Source organism: Mus pahari, chromosome X, assembly GCF_900095145.1.
Source record: "Mus pahari chromosome X, PAHARI_EIJ_v1.1, whole genome shotgun sequence".
In the NCBI taxonomy this organism is placed as follows: domain Eukaryota; kingdom Metazoa; phylum Chordata; class Mammalia; order Rodentia; family Muridae; genus Mus; species Mus pahari.
Genome location: NC_034613.1, coordinates 13246637 through 13268618, shown reverse-complemented (window position 1 = coordinate 13268618; position 21982 = coordinate 13246637). Strand labels below are relative to the sequence as shown.

The following is a 21982-nucleotide window of genomic DNA, read 5'->3' as shown; positions in this document are numbered from 1 at the left end:
ATGGTTATGAGCCACCATGTGGTTGCTGGGATTTGAACTCTGGACCTTCGGAAGAGCAGTCGGGTGCTCTTACCCACTGAGCCATCTCACCAGCCCTCTTTACAATTTTTATTGTATTAAATTTTGTGGTATAAAGCCTCTATATTAATTATCAGCAGGTGAATTTACAGGATCATCTTGTGTGTGTGTGTGTGTGTGTGTGTGTGTGTGTGTGAGAGAGAGAGAGAGAGAGAGAGAGAGAGAGAGAGAAAGAGAGAGAGAAAAAATACTAGTAATATGACGATGTCCAAAGCTATATTATTTGTCAAATCCAATGTTGTAAAATCCTGCAAGAAGCCTTTCAGTGCTTTGAATCTCATTCTCTTAAAAATAAAAATTGTACAAAAAGCAAAAAAAAAAAAAGTCTGAATTAAAAAAAAAAAGAAATGTAAATAAATATCTAATAAAAAAATAAAATGAAAAAAAGCTGTAGGCTTTATTGGGTTTTGTTTTGTTGTGTTTTGTTTGCTTGCTTGCTTGCTTGCTTGCTTGCTTGATTAAATCCAGGTCCTTACACATACCAAGTGTTTCTATTGCTATAACAAAACACAGTGACTAAAAACCAAGGGGGGAAGAAAGGTTTTGTTTGGCTTACACTTTCACATCAATGTGCATCATTGAAGAAAGTCAGAGCAGAAACTCCAACAAGCTGGACAGTGGTAGAACACGCCTGTAATCCCAGCACTTGGGAGGCAGAGGCAGGCAGATTTTTTGATTTCTGAGTTCAAGGCCAGCCTGGTCTACAGAGTAAGTTCCAGGACAGCCAGGACTACACAGAGAAACCCTGTCTCAAAATAAAATAAAATAAAATTAAATAAAAAAGAAACTCCAACATGCAGGAACCTGGCAACATGAGTTGATGCAGAGACCACAGAGGGTTGCTGCTTACTGGCTTGCTCCTCACGGCTTGCCCAACCCAGGAATGGCACAACTCACAATGGGCTGAGCCTTCCCTCATCTATCACTAATTTTAAAAAATCCCTTGCTCTCTCTTTTGCCTGCTTTTGGGAGCCTATCTTGCCTACTGGGTTACCTCATTTAGTCTTGATATGAGGATATATGCCTCATCCTACTGTAACTTGTAATGCAATGTTCAATTGATATCCCTAGGAGTCTGTTCCTTTCTGAAGGGAAACAGAAGAGGGGTGGATTTAGGGAAGCGGGGAGGTGGGGGGAGGAACTGGAAGAAATGGAAGGAAAAGAAACTATGGTTAGGTTATAATATATGAAAAAAGAATGAATAAATTTTAAAAATAAAAATAAGTATTTAAAAAAAACTAAAAATACCTCACAGCTAGAGCTTATGGAAACATTTTCTCACTTGAGATTCCTTTCTTTCAGATAACTCTAGCTTGTATCAAACTGACATAAGACTAACAAGCATAGCAAGTACGCTTTACCATATAGCTACAATCACAGATAGGAAGGGGTTTTTTTTCTTTTAAAGATTTATTTATTTTATATATGTGAGTACACTGTAGCTGTCTTTAGACACCAGAAGAGGGCATCAGATCCCATTACAGATGGCTGTCAGCCACCATGTGGTTACTGGCAATTGAACTCAGGACCTCTGGAAGAGTAGTCAATGCTCTTAAACACTGAGCCATCTCTCCAGCCCCAGATGGTAAGTTTTAAAGCAATGTATCTGAAAACAATCTATAGCTGCCATTTATAAAGGATATATGAACAACTCTACTCCTTAAAATTAGAGGTTATATTTTTTCCCTTTTCAACAGAATCATGAAACAGAATATTAATGGGAAAAATACAATGTAAAAATTCAGCTTATTAAATATTTCAAAGGAAATATTTCATCTAATTCCCACCAAATCTAGAAAGAGGACATTACTAGCTCCTTGCCCATAAGCCTTTAGTATCTCCTTGCACCCCTCATTAATACTAATGGAGACTTTCATCCTTCCTTGCTTTGCTGTCTGGTTTCGCCACTGATGATATGATAATACCACTGTTTAGTATGGTTTTGTTTATAAAAACTAAGACAAACACAAAGCATTATTTAAGCCTGTCCTCCTTTACTCAATATTATGCTCCATTTATTTATCCATTATATCATTGATGGACATTATCATCATTTTCACATACAGGCTAGAACAAGTAACACTGCAATGTTCACTGATGCATGTATGCATCCTAGGCACATTAGTCAAACAGAATTGTTTCCTTATATAGTCTATGTTCACTTGGTGAGTAAGGCTAAAATGTTTTCCAACCTGCTCCAATTTACAGTTTCATCATCAGCTTGATACTCACGATGCTTCACATCCTACCATTTGTCATGGTACTTATCATTGTCAGGCTTCCTGGCATAAGCCATTCAGGATGGGATGTATGATATAATAATGTGGTTTAAATCTATACTTTTCCTGGCAACTGAGACTAAGCACTGTCTAAGGCAACTATTAGCCATTTGGATAACTTTCTTTGTTACTATCTTCATTTAAGGCCCGTCTACTGCATAGTCTAATTTTTCTTACTGTTTAGTTGTTCATTATACATTCAGGGCATAAGTCTCCTTTGATTATATCATCTCCCACTCTGTAAACTATGATTCACTTCTTATACTACCACAAAGATCAAGGTAGTAAACGTTGAGAGTAGGGCATTTCTGGAAAGTGGACTGTGGTCTCTTTCTAAAGATATAAGCCACTCAGATATACATTTATTTCTGTTATAGAGATATGTATATTCACAAGAAAACCTTTTTAAAAAATGCATTTAGCTTATGAATTACTTACCTAACCATATGCAATACTTAAGGAGGCATGTACTTATGTGTATGAGGAAACATGAACAAGAATGTTCATAAGCCAAATATAGTAACATCCACCCATAATTCCAGCATTCAGAAGGCTGAGATAGAATTATTATGGGTTCAATGACAGCTTACACTAACTAGTAAAATTTAAAGCTAGACTAGACTATCTAGTGAGCCTCTGAAAAACAAAACCAAACACATAGAACAGAGGAAACTAAGTAATCTGAAAGCGGAGCATATAAGAGAAAGGTGGATAAGAGAATTTTGACTATATAGATTTGTACTTTTTAAACTATCGGAACTTTTGTCTATAATATTATTAAAACATTAAATTTAAAACTAAATTATTAGCCAAGCATGGTACCATACACCTTTAATCCTAGCACTCATGAGGCAGAGGCAGGCAGATCTCTGTGAGTTCCAGGCCAGCCTGGTCTACAGAGTGAGTTCCAGAGCAAGTACATTAAGTAAGACTCTTTCTAAAAAAAAATTAAACTAGGGGTTGGAGATTTAGCTCAGTGGTAGAGCATTTGCTTAGCAAGCACAAGGCCCTGGGTTTGGTCCTCAGCTCCAGAGATGGGGTGGGGAGACAAAAAACAACAATAAATCATTTTTTAAAAATTAAACTATTACTAATACTCTGTAAGTGATAAGATACTGTATCACTGAAACTGTAAAATAGAAATAGTGGTGTACTTATAGCGATGTTTAAATTTAAGGTTATTTAAACAAAAATTGAAATGGCATTAATGATGTACAATAAAAGATTTAGAAGATAATGTATTTTTTAATTAATTAGAAGGAAAACCAAAGAAATAGGAAGATGCTAGACATGGTAGCACATACCTATAATTCCAAAAGGCTGACACAGAATGGTTACTAGTCGAAGGCCAGCACAAGTAACTTAGCAAAACCCTATCTCAAATTTTTAAAACAAAATTAAAGAGCTAGAGTAGGAGCTGGAGAGATGCCTCCATGATTAAGAGCATCTGCCTGCCTTCCAAAGGACCTAGGTTTGATTTCCAGCATCCACATGGCAGCTCATAAGCAATAACTCCAGTCTCAGGAGTTCTGCCACCCTCTTCTAGTCTCTGTGGGCACTGTGTGCCTATGGTACATGCAGGTGAAATACCCATATATTTAAAATAATAAAGTATTCTGTTAAAAAGTTTGATATACCTTCCTGTAGAGCCTACTAGAGCTAGAACTATCTCTTCAAATGGTTGTAAAAACTATGAGGGTTGGAAAACATGCACAACCAATTATGCTTTTCTATAAGGCTCAGAAGTTCCGGATAAAAAATTCCTACCCTTTGGGTCACCCTTCTTTCCCCCTCACCTCATAGGCCTTGGCATGTCTCCCTGGCTGAGTTAGGTCTTGAGTAACCACCATGTTAATGTTATCCCTGGGCTCTCTTGTTGGTAACTCTGCTCTGTCCAGGTTCTTCAATTCTGTTGAAGTCTGCAGAGTTTTCAGGATCTTCTAGTGTCAGCAGATAACCTGAAAAGACACTGTCAGAACCATACAACATTTGCAACTAAACATTTTATGGCAGTGTCAAAGTACAGTTCAACCTACTGGATACTGTACAGTCGACAAGAGAAATATGAGGAAGTATGTGAGATTTGAATTAAGATTAATACAAATTAAAATTTTAGCTCTGCCAATATTTAGGTGTGATAGAACAAAAACGTTTCTTGAGTTTCACTTTTAAATGAGTCAAAGATATCTCAAGTGGTTGTGAAAATTAAAATGAGATGATGTTTATACAGGATTTAGCCTAAGACTGGCACAATGAAACTAGATCACATAGCAGCAGGTACTCAAATCTCAATGTCCCAAAGTCACTAAAATTGAAAACTTTTTGAACACTGCCATGACATAGAGATGCAAAATTCTACATGTGACTGTTAAGAATCATCATCAAAATATGGTTGCCAAAGATACTATATAAATTATCTTCAAATTAAGATTTAATGTAGGGATGAAATATGTAAGAAGTACGATTATAGATTTGGATCTCACCCCTAAGATATTTCTTCATGAAAATGAAAGTGGTTCAAATCTGAAAAAGAAACACAAAATTCAAATCATTTCTTTTTTTTTTAAAGCTTTATTTATTTATTATATATAATTACACACATAGCTGTCTTCAGACACTCCAGAAGAGGATGTCAGGTCTTGTTACAGATGGTTATGAGCCACCATGTGGTTGCTGGGATCTGAACTCAGGACCTTTGGAAGAGCAGTCGGGTGCTCTTACCCACTGAGCCATCTCACCAGCCCTCAAATCATTTCTGATCTCAAGCACTCCAGATAAGAAATAATTGTCTTGTATAAGGACCCATGTATTATACAAAAGCGCATATATATATATATATATATATATATAGTATAATTTGCACAAAACCTTTCACCTACATATTAATAATTTTTGTGTTTTCATTTTATGTATGCAGAAACAGAATATTAGAGATTACAAGTTAGACCCAGTCTATCTGACTTCAAAGTTCATGTTCACAGCTGGGTGTGGTGGTGCATGCCTTTAATCCCAGAACTCAGGAGGCAGAGGCAGGCATATCTCTGGAGGCTAGCCTGATCTACATAGCAAGTTCCAGGACAGCCAGTGCTATATATACAGAGAAACCCTGTCTTGAAAACTCAAAACATAAAGAAAGAGGTGATAGAAGATAAGAAAGTGAGAGGAAAAAGACAAAGGGATGGAGACAGTAAGAACACTTCCAGAGAACCCAGGTTTAGTTCCCAGCATTCACATGGTAGCTAACAAATGTCTCTAACTCCAGCTCCAGAGAATCTATGCCCTCTTCTGGCCTCCTCAGGCACTGCATACACGTGGTATACAGAGATATACGCAAGCAAAACATCCACACACATAAATTAAAAATAAATCTCAAAAAAGGAGAGAATAGCAAACAGAAATAACTAAGTTCAAAAAGACACCCAGGTAGGGTGGGGAGTGACAGTGACATAACACAGCAAGAACAAACAGCTTCTAAAAGGTAGACAGAAATGGTAGATAATTTAGAAACAACATAAGAAGTAACATTTGTTACTTCTCTGAATATTCTTTTTCATTTCCAAATATGATCTGAAGATACTAGAGAAATGTGCACAGACTCTCCAACAGAAACATACAAAGAAAACAAAAACAGTAAAAAAGAAATGAGTAAACTGTCTACATGTACACCTGCCTGCCAGAAGAGGGCATCAGATCACTTTATAGATGGTCCTGAGTCACCATGTGGTTGCTATGAATTGAACTCAGGACCTCTAGAAGGGCAGTTAGTGCTCTTATCTGTTGAGCCATCTTATTATTTTATATATTACTATATTTTGGGAACAAGGCCTTTCAACTTGTGATACTCCTTTAGCAGTATCTGCTCTCAGCTTGCTAAATCTAATCAATTTTTACATATATTTTGGTAGATACCATGGGGTTTTGGTACATTCATGTCCTATAAAAGATAGTTTTATTAATTCTCTAATCTCTACACTTTTTTCTTTTCTTGATTTATTATGCTGGTGTACTGGCTGGCTTTGTGTGTCAACTTGGAGTTATCACAGAGAAAGGAGTTTCAGTTGAGGAAATGCCTCCATGAGATCCAGCTGTAAGGCATTTTCTCAATTAGTGATCAAGGGGGGAGGTCCCCTTGTGGGTGGTGCCATCTCTGGGCTGGTAGTCTTGGTTCTATAAGAGAGCAGGCTGAGCAAGCCAGAGGAATCAAGCCAGTAAGAAGCATCCCTCCAAGGCCTCTGCATCAGCTCCTGCTTCTTGACCTGCTTGAGTTCCAGTTCTGACTTCCTTTAGTAATGAACAGTTTGGAGGTGTATGCTGAATAAACCCTTTCCTCCCCAAATTGCTTCTTTGTCATGATGTTTTGTCCAGGAATAGAAACCCTGACTAAGACAGCTGGTAAACGTTCCAATATTTGTTGAAAGTACTATGTTGCTGCTCAAGATGCTTCTGATTTCAGATCACTGTGGATTTTAGGTTTTTCGGGTTAAGGCTCCTTAACCTATAATGTGTATAATAATAACCATAAGCAACAGACAGTTTTGCATTATTCCAGTCTTAGAAAATGAGCTTCTCACAATTACTACTCTATTAGCTGTAAAGATTTTTTATTTTGCCTTTCCAATAGGTGATATTTGTTAAATAAATTTTCCCTCTATTCATAATTAGCAGTGAAAAAAGATTAAAGATTATTATATTATTTTATTAATAAAGCCAGATTCTACTACTTTTTCAACATTTGCATTTTCAAATTTTATACCATATCCATAGTGCATCAGCACTTCTTCAATATTAAACAGAAACATGGGACTGGAGGGATGGCTCAGAGGTTAAGAACATCACCTGTCCTTCCAGAGGTCCTGAGTTCAATTCCCAGCAACCACATGGTGGCTCACAACCATCTGTAATGTGATCTGATGCCCTCCTCTGGTGTATCTAAAGAGAGCAATGATGTACTCATATACATAAAATAAATAAATAAATCTTAAAAAAAAAAAATAAGTTCGCCAGGAATTCCACTATCATGGAATTTCCAGAAAACTTTCTCTCCCAAAATGGAACAAAAAGTCCTAAACCAAAACTTTGGAAACAAGTTATGAGATACTATAAATGATCAAAACAATGAAAAGGAAAAGAAATGTGACTTAGCTAGAGTGCCGTAACAGTTGGTGAAGCAGTAAAAACTATTGAAGTGCTTTGAAACATACGTAGGGTGGTAGGAAAAAAAGGACTTAAGAGTTATCTGCATATATTAAACAGGTTGAGGCAAAAGAAATGGCTCAGCAGGTAAGAGCACTTGCTGATCCTGTCGAGGACCTGGGTTCAGTTTCCAGCACCTACGTGGAGGCTCACAACACATGCAACTCAAGTTCAAGGTGATGTGACACCTTCTGGCCTCAGTGGGCACAAGGCACACATGTAGTGCATGCAGGCAAAACACTCATACACATAGAATAAAGTTTTTTAAAAATTAGATTTCAGGGGCTGGTGAGATGGCTCAGCAGGTAAGAGCACTGACTGCTCTTCTGAAGGTCCTGAGTTCAAATCCCAGCAACCACATGGTGGCTCACAACCATCCATAATGAGAGCTGACTCCCTCTTCTGGAGTGTTAAAAGACAGCTACAGTGTACTTACATATAATAAATAAATAAGTCTTTAAAAAAATTAGATTTCAGTGCTGGGAACATTTTCTAGACAGTAAAATGACTTTAAGATAGAGCTCTCTGATATTAAATGTAGCAGAAGTTTTAAAGATTTACAAATAGAAATAACAAAAAATTACAAGGCAGAGAATGCAGTCCCAAAAAAATCAAAATAATGTTATAGATTCAATGTTATAGGCTAGAAATCTGTTAACTTTGTTAACTAGCAAAATATCTCTTATGCTAATGTTTATAAATTACTTATTTATCATATGACCACAGCATACTGAATCCCTTTTTCTTGTGCATTTAAGATGCCTATAGTCAGCTTTTAAGCATTTTGTATTTCTCTGCCAATCTTGGGTTGAGTATCTTGTTCCAGTTGATTTTGGTGAAGATAATTACAAACAGTTTGTTTGAATGTGGTATATAACATTGTTAAGTTTTCACTAGCTACTGTCTGATACTTTATGTACTATATGAACATAATCTACTCTATGGCAGTTTGGACTTTATTAGAAACAGTTAATGATTTTTGCATATCTTTATGCCTAACCAACTGAACACGGTCATCTTCATAATAACCTGAAAATCTTGAGCACTTCAACCACCTACGCTGTAGGTGGTGAGATGGTAAACTCTCATCTCCACTGGCTGCCAGTGCAGAAGTTTTTAGGCTGAAACTGGTGGTTTTAAATTCATGAAATAATTATCTGTTTTACATTACAATGTTCATATAAACAGTATAGGAGCCACTGGAATATCAAATTTTGTGGGGGTCCCTGAAAACATCACAGCCAGCTGTGAAACAATCCAAGGACTGGCAAGAATGAAACTTGGTTTGTGCAGAGCTTTGGGTGCCACTAATAGAAATTTGGCAAGTACTTGTCACTGGGCTCAGAGGAGGAAGTAGGATCAGACAAGAGTATTTCATTTGGGCTAGTGCAAGGATCAAGGTAAACCCAGCCAAGAAATGTGTGACTTCCCTTTTGTCTTGATAATCCTGATAAGCCCCCAGACCCAGTGACTCTGGAGGACTTTGTTTATTGCTTTATTTGATTACTACCTGGTGTGATCTTTTTGTTCATTGCCTTGCTTGATCACTTTGGATGTACCTAGAATGGTATAAAAGCTGACTGGGAAAAAATAAACCCATTTCAGCCTCAGCACTGGCTGGAGTCATGTTATAATGCTTATATAATTGCCTTTTTCTTTACAGTCCTCACTCCCTCCCTTGAGACTGTTGACTGACTGAGCTGGCTTGGTCATTGGTTCAGTACAACTTTAGTTAGCAGTCAGTGGTTCAAATTTATAGAGTCTTACTCCAATTGATTTATTTTATCCATATTTAAGCATAGCACAATTTTGGAAAAAGGTCCCAGATGATGATTAACTCAGTCTTTCCAGTGTATTCAACAAAGCTTAAGACATGTTTACACTGAAATTCTTTACAAAGTACACATGGCTTCTTTCATAAAAATAGGTTCTATTTACTTAGAAACAATGCTCAAGAGAAGGGTCTAGGAAGAATGAGGAAAACACAAAGGGTCTAAAGAGAATGACTGAGGTAAACAATGCCTGTGGGATTCAAGACTGTCATGGCCCTAAAAACAGAAATCACTTAGGCTATTGTGAAGTAAATGTGGCATCTCTCATAAGGATGGGATTTATGGCCTAGAAGTAATGCTTAATATGGGGGGGGGTGCATCTGGAATAAACAAACATAATAGTCTGGAGAATTTGGGTGAAGCCTGGCCCTACAGAGAGTAAAAGATCACCAGGTCGTAAACTACATACTTTCCCAAAAGTCTGGGAAATATCTCTTTCCCAAAAGACAAGTAAATATCTCTTTCCTTTGAAAGACAAGCTTACGTATAAGCCAAAATAAACCCTTTCCTCCCTTTTTGCTTAAAGTGTTTATCACAGTAATAGAAGGAAAACTAAGACAGCATGCAAGTGATTTTTAACGTTATTAAAGATTAAAAAATTATACAGTAGTAAAATGGATGTTTACTCTGATATTCTTGCCTCTTGCCCCTTGCTCCTGCCTCTCTCCCTATTCCCTTCCCCCCCCCCTCTCCACGTGGTCATGGCCGGCCTCTACTTCTCTATTCTCTCCTTCTCTCTTGCCTCTTTCTCTGTCTCTACTACCCTCTTAACTCCCCTCCACATGCCCTAAATAAACTCTCTTCTATGCTATACAGTCCTGTGGCTGGTCCCTCAGGGGGAAGGGATGCCTTGGCATGGGTCCGCAGAGGCATCCCCTTCCCCCACACCACCTTAAAACATGCATTAATACTTCTTTATCTTTTTATGATCACAACATTGGTGTGACTCGGATCCAGAAACTCTGCAGGTTTGCATCCCATGTCAGCCACAACCACGCTCGCTAGCCCAGGTCTGGTAAGCCCCCATTCCCACTTGTCAGAGTGACCATCTGCATGGTCCCAGAGATAGTTTCTTTCTGGTGGCTGAGAATTCCAGGCCAGGCCTGGATTCTGCTGCCCTCCTCCCCTTCTCGCTCAGCTCCCTCAGCCCACTCATGCTCTGCCAGTGCCACAGGCTACTTTGGGCCCTTACTTTTCCCGCCCACCGTGGACTCTGGGCCACGACGTCCCAGCCCACAGCAGCATAGACCAGCATGCCTGAGGCTGGCCCATATACATGGTTCTGCTCCGACACACTAGCCCCAGGGGCCACAAGTCCTCTGGCTGAGCTGTGCAGCTACAGCCACCACTGCCACCACCGAGGCACCGCAGGCCCGCTGGCAGGGGGCCAGAAACCACTGCCACCCAGCGTCTGCCATGTGGGCTATAGAGTCGAAGGGCACTTATCTATCCATGCTCTCACACCCTTGGCCTGTTCTCACAGCCTGAGCTCAGTTTGTGTCACATGACAAACTCTGTCACCATGATCTTATGCCATTGCTGCCAGCTTTCTTATTCTAGTCCTAGCCAAATATTTCTCTATTAATACAAAAAAAAAAACCTTTTCTCTACCTACACAATCTGTCAAAGTTACCTAAAGTTTTCATTCCTATCCTGTCTTAATATGATTTTACTGCTCTCATTAAATTCTATTCATTTATAACCAATCTATCGCACTCAATCCTGTCAGAAGTTTGTTAACTATTAAGCAGACAGAATTCCCAAAAGCCTCTAAAAGTTTCTCCCATGAAGTCTGTGAAGATGTGGAAACAACTGCAGGATGCTGCCTAGACTGTGATATGATAATCATTGAAGAACACAGTGGACAAAACCAGATACTCTTGAGTCAAATGACTTGGCTAAAATAAAGGTAAGCCATTTCTCATGTCACATGTATCCATTCCACAGAGAAAAATCCCTGTGTCTTCTGCACTTGAAAGCCAGACCGACTGCCCAAGTTGCCATTGAGCCCATAGAGACCACAGCGAACTGTTGGATAGTGGACTCTCATTTTTTAAATAAAATAACTGCTAAATTAATGTTTATTCCCCAGACTTCTGACTACATTGACAGCTAAGACAGCAGTTAAAAAAAATTTTTCACAGATGTAATCTGTTACCTCCTTACCTAAACTCAGTTTCCATTAATTAAATACTTCATATTTCCTCTTCTTGCTATGCCACTGTCCTAATATTATCTGAGTTCCTATGAATTTGCCTAACTCTAATAAACATCCCACTATATGATCCAACTTTTTAAACTTGTTCCTTCTGCTCCATAAAGGGCTCATCTTAAAGACTGTTCATACTGCTAAGTCATGTTATTTCTTTTATAAATTTATAAGCTACATGAAACCTACTCTCATCTACCTCTCCTGGACCAAATAGGCTCCATCCAGATAAGTAGATCTGCCTAACCTATTCCAGAGGGTGGGATTCCTCTGGGTTTCAATTGTACATCCTAAGAAAATGTTTTTCTTTCTCCCAAATGTACTTAATCTTATTCTCTACCTATAATGATGTATTTCAACATCTTGTCAAGTCCAGGCGCTTGCTACATCCAGGACAGCTCCAGAGAAGCAAACTTCAGATGCTCCAATCTCCTCTCAGACACAGATACTTCTTACTGGACCTGTTTCTTCTGTCCTATCCTCAGATTGATCCACAGACCCTGGACAGCAAGGAAGCAGACAACCCTCCTAAGACTGGACAAACATCCCCCATACCCATCCCTCTGGGTTCCCGAGAGACATGCTACCCCAATATCAGCATGAAGCAGCCAGATACCATCGACCCTATTCCTGCTTTGCCATCACCTCTTTCTAACTTTTTTCTTTTTTAACTAAACCAAAATGGGGGAATGTTGGTATTCTGTCTAGACTCCACCCTCACACTTACCTGGCAGCAGTCAGGTATGCTCCTCCCCAGAGTTACCTGGCAATAGCCAGGTAGGCCTGGCCCACTATAAAAGGGGCTGCTTGCCCCTCCTCTCTCTCTTACTCCTACTTCTCTCCCTTGCCTCTTGCCTCCTTGCTCCCACTCTCTCCTCATTCCCTTCCCCCTCTCTCTCCACATAGTCATGGCCGGCCTCTACTTCTCTACTCTCTACTCTCTGCCTTCCTCTGCCTCAACTACCCTCTTAACTCCCCTCCCCATGCCCTAAATAAACTGTATTCTATACTATACCATCGTGTGGCTGGTCCCTTAGGGGGAAGGGATGCCTCATCATGGGCCAGCTGAGGCACCCACTTCCCCCATACCTCACCACACCCCCATAGAACATATTTTTATACTCCTTTATCCTTTTATAACCACAACAGGCTTGCTTGCAATTTCAGAGGTTTAGTCCATCATCACCACGGAACAGGCTTGCTTACAGTTTCAGAGGTTTAGTCCATTATCATCATGGCAAGTAGCAACATAGCACTCAGACAAGTATTGGAGTAATATCTGAGATCTTTAAATCCTGATCCACAAACAGAGAGAACCTGGACCTAGCATGCGATTTGAACCCTCAAAGCCCATCCCCAGTGACACACTTCCTCAAACAAGGCCACACCTCCTAATATTTCTAATCTTATCAAAGAGTTTTATTCCCTAGTGACTAAACCTACAAATATATGAGCCTATGGAGCCATTCTTATTCAATCCACAAGAGGTCTCTACATAGTCTTGACAGTCCTTGAACTCACTATGCAGACCAGGCTGGACTGGAACTCAAGAGAGCTACCTCCCTCAGTCTCCCAAATGCTGGGATTAAAGGCATGCACCACCATGTCATGCCTTTGTTAAAGATTTATTTTAAAAAATTGTAATATAAATTGATACTAAACTCTATCGTAAAAGAAGTTTAAAAATTATGTGAGTGTTTTTATTTCCCCCAAGGTTTTAGACATTTTATTATTATCATACTATCACTATTAACAGACTTAGTTCTAAGGCAACTAAGTATCATATCTGATAGACATATGTTGGGGACACAAAGGTCCTTGAGCCTACTCCTTAGGGAAAAGAGGAATGAAATGTTAAACACAAAAAGGCCTCTTCTCTCCAAGTGAGGATGCTTCAATTCCACTTGGGAGGGAGATGAAAACAATCACAGGAGGCAGAGGGAGGGAGGGACCTGGGTGGAAGAGGGGGTAGAGAAGGGAAAAGGGGAACATGATCAGGTAAGAGAAATGAGAAGGGGAGAGAGGAGAAAAGCCCTAAGGGATAGCAGAATGAATGGAAATATGCAACCTCGGGCTGCGGGAGGTGGGGGGGGGGGTCAGGGAGAGACTCTAGAAAGTAGCAGAGACCTGGGAGGTAAGAGACTCTCAGGACTCAAAGGGCAGGACATTAGATGAAATGCCCAAGAACGGGGAGAGGGAACTCGTAGTCTACCTCCAGTAGAAAGACAGGGCATCAAATAGAGGGATGGGGTTGCCATCCCACAGTCAAAAACTATGACCCAGAATTGTTCCTGTCTAAAAGAACTGCAGTGATAAAAATAGAGAAGACACCGAAGGAAATGCAGTCCAGTGACCAGCCCAATTTGGGATCCATCTCAAGGGGACACTCCAAGGCCAGACACCATTACTGCTGCTATGGTGTTCTTATAAACAAGAGCCTAGTGTGGCTGTCTTCCGAGAGACCCAACAAACAGCTGACTGAAACAGATGCAGATACTTTCACCCAACCATTGCACTCAAGTCTGGGTCCCCTGTGGTTGAATTAGGAAAAGACTGGAAGAAGCTGAGGAGGAGGGCGACCCCATAGCAAGACCAGCAGTCTCAACTAACCTGGATCCCTGAGATCTCTCAGAAACTGAGCCACCAATCAGGAAGCATACACCAGCTGATATGAGGCTTTCAACACATACACAGCAGAGGACTGCCTGGTCTGGCCTCTGTGGAAAAAGACGGGCCTAACCTTACTCAAGACACTTGAGGTCCCAGGGTAGGCGAAGGCCTGGATATAAAACTAAAAGTAAATTTTGTAACAAAAGGGATGTCTTCTCAGTGGAGTAGATAAAATACCTGTTTTTCTGCCCAGGATCTTGGGAGTGAATATTTTTAATGACCTGATGACCATTTTGCCATCTGTGGCAGCAGATCTCACTCACCTTTTGCTACAGAGGTAGACTTCACCCAAATTTCCTAGAATGTTTATCCCAATTCCCTAGGTCTATTCAGGCTAGCAGACACTACCTTAAAAATATATGCTCCTGTGTCAAAGCACTCCATACCCAAATACCACTGGGAGAGAGCTGATTTCCCAGGAGTGCAGACAAGTCTGTGAGTACAGGTAAGACCACTACTTCTGCTCAGAAGGACCTGCCTGGAACCCTCAAGGACACAGGAATCAAGGAGCAGCCTGGGACAGGAACCTTACGGTTTCCCTCAGCTCCAAGAGCTGATACTGTGCCACAGCATCTGGAGTTGATCCCAAACCACAGTGCTCCATACCCAAATACCCCCAGGAGAAAGGTGGTCTCCCAGGAGTGCCGACATACCTGTGAGCACAGGTAAGACCACCACTTCTGTTCAAATTCCTGGCCTAAGAGGGACCCTTGCCCCCCACCCCTGAACCATCAGGACACAGGAACCAAGGAACATCCAGGGACAGGATCCCTCTGGTTTCTGTCTGCACCCCAGAGCTGACCCTGTGCCACAGCTCTCCTTGCTCAAATTCCTCCCAGAGAGAACTGGCCTCCCAGGAGTACTGACACANAGNCTTGCAGGAGGGACAAGCCAAAGTCAGAGACAGCAAGGCCAGCTAACACCAGAGATAACCATAAGGCGAGAGGCAAGGGCAAGAAAATAAGCAAAAGAAACCAAGGCTATTTGATGTTAGCTTTCTGTCTAAACTCCACCCCAGTTACCTGGCAACAGGCAAGTATGTTCCTCCCCAGGGTTATCAGGCAACAGCCAGGAAGGTCTGGCCCACTATAAAAGGGACTGCTTACCCCTCCTCTTTCTCTTACTTCTGCTTCCCACTTGCTTCTCTCTTGCCCTCTTGGGCTCTTCCCTTCCTCCTTCCCTTCCCATCTCTCTCCATGTGATCATAGCTGGCCTCTACTTCTCTATTCTCTCCCTCTCTCTGCCTTTCTCTGCCTCTACTACCCTCTTAACTCCCCTCCCCATGCCCTAAACAAACTCTATTCTATACTATACTGTTGTGTGGCTGCTCCCTCAGAAGGAAGGGCCCCCAGAGGCACCCTCTCCCCCTATACATAACCACAATCCCATAGAACATATCCAATACTTTTCTACCTTTCTATAATCACAACACTTGGCATCATCAAAACCCAGTTCACCCACCACAGCGAGCCCTGGATACCCCAACACACAAGAAAAGCAAGAATCTGATTTAAAATTATATCTCATGATGATGATAAAGGACTTTAAGAAGGACATAAATTACTCCCTTAAAGAAACACAGGAGAACACAGGTAAACAGGTAGAAGCCCTTAAAGAGGAAACACAAAAATCCCTTAAGAATTGCATGAAAACATACTCAAACAAGTGAAGGAATTGAACAAAACCATCTAGGATCTAAAAATTGAAATATAAACAATAACAAAAAAAATCACAAAGGGAGACAACCCTGGAGTTAGAAACCCTAGGAAAGAGATCAGGAGTCATACATGCAAGTATCACCAACAGAATACAAGAGAAAGAAAAGAAAATCTTAGACATAGATGGTACCATAGAAGACACTGACACAACAGTCAAAGAAAATGCAAAATGCAAAAGTCTCCTAACCCAAAACATCCAGGAAATCCAGGACACAATGAGAAGACCAAACTTAAGGATAATAGGTATAGAAGTCAGTGAAGATTCCCAACTTAAAAGGCCAGTAAATATCTTCAACAAAATTATAGAAGAAAAGTTCCCTAACCTAAAGAAAGAGATGCCTATGAACATACAAGAAGCCTACAGAGTCCCAAATAGATTGGACCAGAAAAGAAATTTCTCCCATCACATAATAGTCAAAACACCAAATGCATAAAACAAAAAAAGTATCTTAAAAGCAGTAAGAGAAAAAAGGTCCAATAACATATAAAGGCTGACCGATAAGAATTACACCAGACTTCTCACCAGAGACTATGAAAACTAGAAGATCCTAAACAGATCTCATATAGACCCTAAGAGAACACAAATGTCAGCCCAGACTACTATACCCAGCAAAACTCTCAATTACCATAGATGGAGAAAACAAGATATTCCATGACAAAACCAAATTTACACACAATCTTTCAAAAAATCCAGCCCTACAAAAAATAATAGATGGAAAATGCCAATACAAGGAGGGAAACTACACCCTAGAAAAAGCAAGAAAGTAATATTCTTTCAACAAACCCAAAAGAAGATAGCCAGACAAACATAAAAATCATATCAAAAACAACAGGAAGCACTCACCAGTGATCCTAAGATCGCGTAGGCAGTCCTCTATGGACCATGGGGGTGTCCGCCGACTCTGTGCCCTAGGTGACCCAGTGCTGGCGCCGACCAGAAGGGACCTGTGCCCCTGGTCAGGCCAGTTCTCTGCTTCCCTAGTGCAAGAACCTCCACATAAAACCAGAGACACTGAATCTAATAGAAGAGAAAGTGGGGAAGAACCTCATGCACATGGGTACAGGGGAAGAATTCCTGAACAGAACATCAATAACTTATGCTCTAAGATCAAGAATTGACAAATGGGACCTCATAAAATTGCAAAGCTTCTGTAAGGCAAAGGACACTGTCAATAGGACAAAACAGCAACCAACAGATTGGGAAAAAATCTTTAACAATCCTACATCCAATAGAGGGCTAATATCCAATATATATAAAAAGAAAACTCAAGAAGATTCCAGAGAACCAAATAACCCTATTTTAAAATGGAGAACAGAGCTAAACAGAGAATTTTCAATTGAGGAATATCGAATGTCCAAGATGCACCTAAAGAAATGTCATCAGGGAAATGCAAATCAAAACAACCCTGAGATTCCACCTCACACCAGTCAGAATGGCTAAGATCAAAAACTCAGGTGACAGCAGATGATGGCAAGGATGTGGAGAAAGAGGAACACTCCTCCATTGCTGATGGCATTGCAAGCTGGTACAACCACTCTGGAAATCAATCTGGTGGTTCCTCAGAAAATTGGACCTGCGGACCTAGCAATACCACTCCTGAGCATATACCTAGAAGATGCTCCAACATGTAATAAGGGCACATGCCCCACTATGTTCATAGCAGCCATATTTATAAAAGCCAGAAGCTGGAAAGAACCCAGATGTCCCTCAACAGAGGAATGGATATAGAAAATGTGGTACATGTACACAATGGAATACTACTCAGCTATTAAAAATAATGACTTCATGAAATTCGCAGGCAAATGGACGGAACTTGAAAATATCATCCTGAGTGAGCAAACTCAGTCACAAAAGAACACACATGGTATGTACTCACTGGTAAGTGGATATTAGCCCAAAAGTTTGGAATACCCAAGATTCAATTCACAGACCATATGAAGCCTAAGAAGAAGGAAGACCAAAATGTGAATGCTTCAGTGCTTCTTAGAAGAGTGAACAAAATACTCACAGGAGGAAATATGGAGACAAAGTATGGAAAAGAGACTGAAGGAAAGGCCATCCACAGACTGCCCCACCTGGGGATCCATCCCTTATACAGCCACGAAACCTGGAAGCTATTGTGGATGCTGAGAAGTGCTTACTGATGGAAGCCTGATATGGCTGTCTCCTAAGAGGCTGCCAGAATCTGACAAATACAGAAGTGATACTCAAAGCCAACCATCAGACTTAGCATGGAGGGTCTCAGATGGAGGAGTTGGAGAAGGGACTGAAGGAGCTCAGGGAGTTTGCAGCCCCATGGAGGAAGCAACAGTATCAACATGCCAGACCTCCTGGAGCTCCTGGGGACTGGACCACCAACCCAAGAATACACATGGAAGGACCCATGGCTCTGGATGCATATGTGGCAGAGGATGGCCTTGTCAGACATCAGTGGGAGGAGAGGCCCTCAGGCCTAAGTGTGTTTGATGCCCCAGTGTGGGGAATGCCAAGGCAGGAAGACAAGAGTGAGTGGGTGGGTAGGAGAGCACCCTCATAGAGACAGGGGGAGGGGAGATGGGATAGGGAGTTTGTGAAGGGGAGACCTGGAAAGGGAAAAACATTTGAAATATAAATAAAGAAAATATCTACAGAGCAAGTTCCACAACAGTCAGGACTACATAAAGAGTCCTTATCTCAAACATAAAACAAAACAAAAGTGAATATTTTTTCCTCAATTTAGGTGTTTTGGTTACTTAAAACCCCAACCACCCTGATTCCTTTATATTTGTGATTACTAAGAATCCATTTTTTAATTTATATTTATACAACATAAACAAAACCAAATTTAAAAAAATAACAACATAAACAGGATTGGTATAGATTTACAAAAAAAAAAAATACAAGTAAATTGGAATCAAGAAATGGTTCAAAATTATTTCTTCTAGATAATATAGTGGCCAAAAACTGCAAACATAATTACGTGTTTCTCTAATTTTCTTGGAGGCCAAAGAGAAATAAAACCAAAAATGCAATCAGTAAGAACTAGATAATTTTGAAGTTTTCCACTTAAAATCATTCTTGGTTATAGCCTGAGAATCTGTTATATCAAACTGCCTATGAAATGTAGTAAAAATGTAGTAAAAAAAGAGCCTTCCAGCAACTTCTCCATCCATGAAACTGTTATTGTTTGATATTGTTTACAATTTTGCTTCATATACAATATCTGCTCAATATAAATTTTCATGCTTATATGGGAAAATCCAATTGTTTTCTACTTCAGGATTTTCTATTATTTCTCAGGTACTTTTAAGTTAACCTAATAAAATAGACTTCTTAAGCTCATAATTAAAATTGTCCTAAATTTTAAAGATCCAAAATCTTAAATAAAAAAAGCCTTAACTTTAAATCTTTAAAAGTTAATGACCACTGTTAATTAAATGAATTTTGTTTGTTTGTCTGATAAAAGATCAGAATTTGCCTAGAAAAATAGCTAAAAGAGGTTCACAGGAGCCTATTCTCTATTAAAAGCATTATTTTGTACAGCTTAAAGACAAATTTCATATAGTATTCTAAACTTCTAACGCATAATTAGTAGTGAATGGATATCAGCTTGGCATCTGAGAATATGGGTGTCTGTCTATGTCTTGAACATTTTCTGCTATCAGGTATGTAAAGATCTGTGTTCAAAGTACACTACATACATGTACAATGCCTCTCCCTAACAAACTGATTGCAGAACATAGCCCTAGGTATGGCATAGGGCCTTGAAAGCTCCAAAGATACCACTATATCACATCTGGACCCTAACTTTGACAAATAGCCCTTTAGGCATATCCTTTCTAAAATTTATTACAACTAAAAAAATAGTAATGGTCCTACTTAGGCTAATAAATTATTTGAAAATTTTTAATATTAATCATGAAAACCCTTACTATCCACAAGGTCAAGCTCTTGTGGAATGACATCATTAAATACTAAACTGGCAAATTCTAATAAAGAGAGGATATTATATGCACCCACTTAAATCCTCACATACTAAAGGATAATGCTTTGTTTGCTGCCCCAAAGCATTTTGCCCTAAAGGAGAAACAACCTAAATTATACATTAAATGAAACAATCTAGAAACTAATCAATGAAGAGACCCAATGTTAACACCAAGCAAGATTATGCTTGTGTCTTTTCACAAAATGAATGAAGTCCCAGATGGCTCTTGATCTGATGCATCTAACCAAGACACCAAGACAAGAAGAAACCACCAGATAATAAAACATGTAAAGGCAGATGACAAACCCATCAAGAGGCCGTGTCCCGAGAGGGAGAGTATACTGATAACTTGGGAAGATGTCAGGACTTTGAGTCAACAGGATGAGGAAACAACAAGACTAAGCCAAAAATGATGCTGTTATATTTAATTAACTGTATTGCATGTTAACTCTTGTCAATACATAATCCAAATGCCTTTTGTCAAGGGAGATAAAAAACACACCTGTGTTTATGATACTGTCTCCTCATGCTAAGGGTTGTTTGTAAAAGTTTATGTGGAATAGACCATATTATACTCATTTTGTTCACAACAAAATTATTAGCAGAAATGAATTAAGAGATGGGTGAAGTGAGGATGTCTTTCCTCTTTTCTTGATTCTCTGTTAGGTCTTCTTATGATTCCCTTATGTTTGCCTATACTTTTTAGACCAGCCATAGAGGCAATGGATTCTATCATGGCCTCTATCGTGGCTATTTTTCTGTTTAAAAATTAGAAAGGACAAGATGTTGGGGGTACAAATGTCTTTATGCCCACAGATCGCTAGGGAGACGAGGATGTTAAACACATACGGGTCTCTTTTCAACTGAGGAGATAAAACACCTGCTTTCCTGCCCAGAAGCCTGGGACTGGATACTGTTAATGATGTAGTGAGCTTTTGCTATCTATGGAGGCTAACCTCACCCTAATCCCCCAGAGTGTTTATCCCAGACTTCTTCTCTAATTCCCAGATACTAGAACCTATCCTTAAGGAGGATGCCACATGAATTTTATACCCTGCTGATCTCTATGCTATCTTGGTCAGAGACTACAATAGATTCTAGGCCTTTTAGCTAGAGAACTCACTCTCATGACCACAGATACTTTGCAAATGAGTTTCCATATAGTCACACCTTAAGCTTTATTGTGCATCTGGATTGGGCTGATTGTTGCCTGGAAACCTTTTTCCAAATTGTAGTGTTTGAAATATGCTTACAATGAACCACCTGCCATTAGATTCCCCAAATCTAATCCAGGTTGATGAAGTCAATTAGAACAAAGCTTTCATTCTCATCTCTTTGTGGATTACTGCCTGCACTGTCCCCACAGACATACTCTTTAATTCAAGAGAATATGCTTCAAGCAAGGCGTGGTGGTACATATCAGTGACACGTCTTCTTCTAACGATGCAAAGAGGATGAGGGCAAGCCAGACAACAAATCCAAGGCCTACCTAGACTCAAAAATACCATATCTCCTCTACTCCTTTATTAATAACTTTGCTATTAAAGCAAATCACCCCAAAAATCAAAACATCAAGGGCAAAAGGAATGGCTACAGAGAAAAGTGAAAAATTGAGAGCAATCTCCCACAGCCCAATAGATGGTTACTCACCTCTTTCTGATGTTTTTCTAATAAATACTTCAAACAGTATAGCATAATAGTTATGTGAATCATTTCCGAAAGAAATGCACCTAAAATGCATAAGAAAAAGTAAACACAAGAGGATAACTATGAACCCTTAAAAAAAATGAAGATCAAGAGCAGAGATTAACTTCATGAAATATATGAACATTCTATAAAGCTTCTATAATTTAAGTAGTGTGGAAGCTGGGTATGGTGACATATACTTGAAATTTCACCATTCAAAAGGCAAAGGACCTTGATATGTTTAGGCATGGGCCATAAAGCTCACTCAAGTCTAAGTGGATCAAGAATCTCCACATAAAACCAGAGACACTGAAACTTATAGAAGAGAAAGTGGGGGAAAGCCTAAAAGATA

General features: G+C 39.7%; 1 protein-coding gene across 4 annotated transcripts in view; it reads right to left on the bottom strand.

Annotated features, from left to right (window-relative positions):
* The window catches only part of LOC110314289 (zinc finger protein 81-like), a 58106-nt gene that overhangs the window by 31164 nt on the left and 4960 nt on the right, over positions 1 to 21982 (bottom strand). For 2 of the 4 annotated variants that reach the window (XM_029534065.1, XM_029534066.1), the window contains exons 2-4: positions 21595 to 21674; positions 4841 to 4880; positions 4154 to 4315 (exon numbers count right to left, since the gene is read on the bottom strand). In XM_029534065.1, coding sequence (XP_029389925.1) covers positions 4154 to 4207 — 54 coding nt within the window. In that variant the 5' untranslated portion in view covers positions 4208 to 4315; positions 4841 to 4880; positions 21595 to 21674. Of the gene's footprint in view, positions 1 to 4153; positions 4327 to 4840; positions 4881 to 21594; positions 21675 to 21982 lie in introns of all 4 variants that reach the window. The other 2 variants (XM_029534064.1, XM_029534067.1) reach the window with 2 other exon arrangements.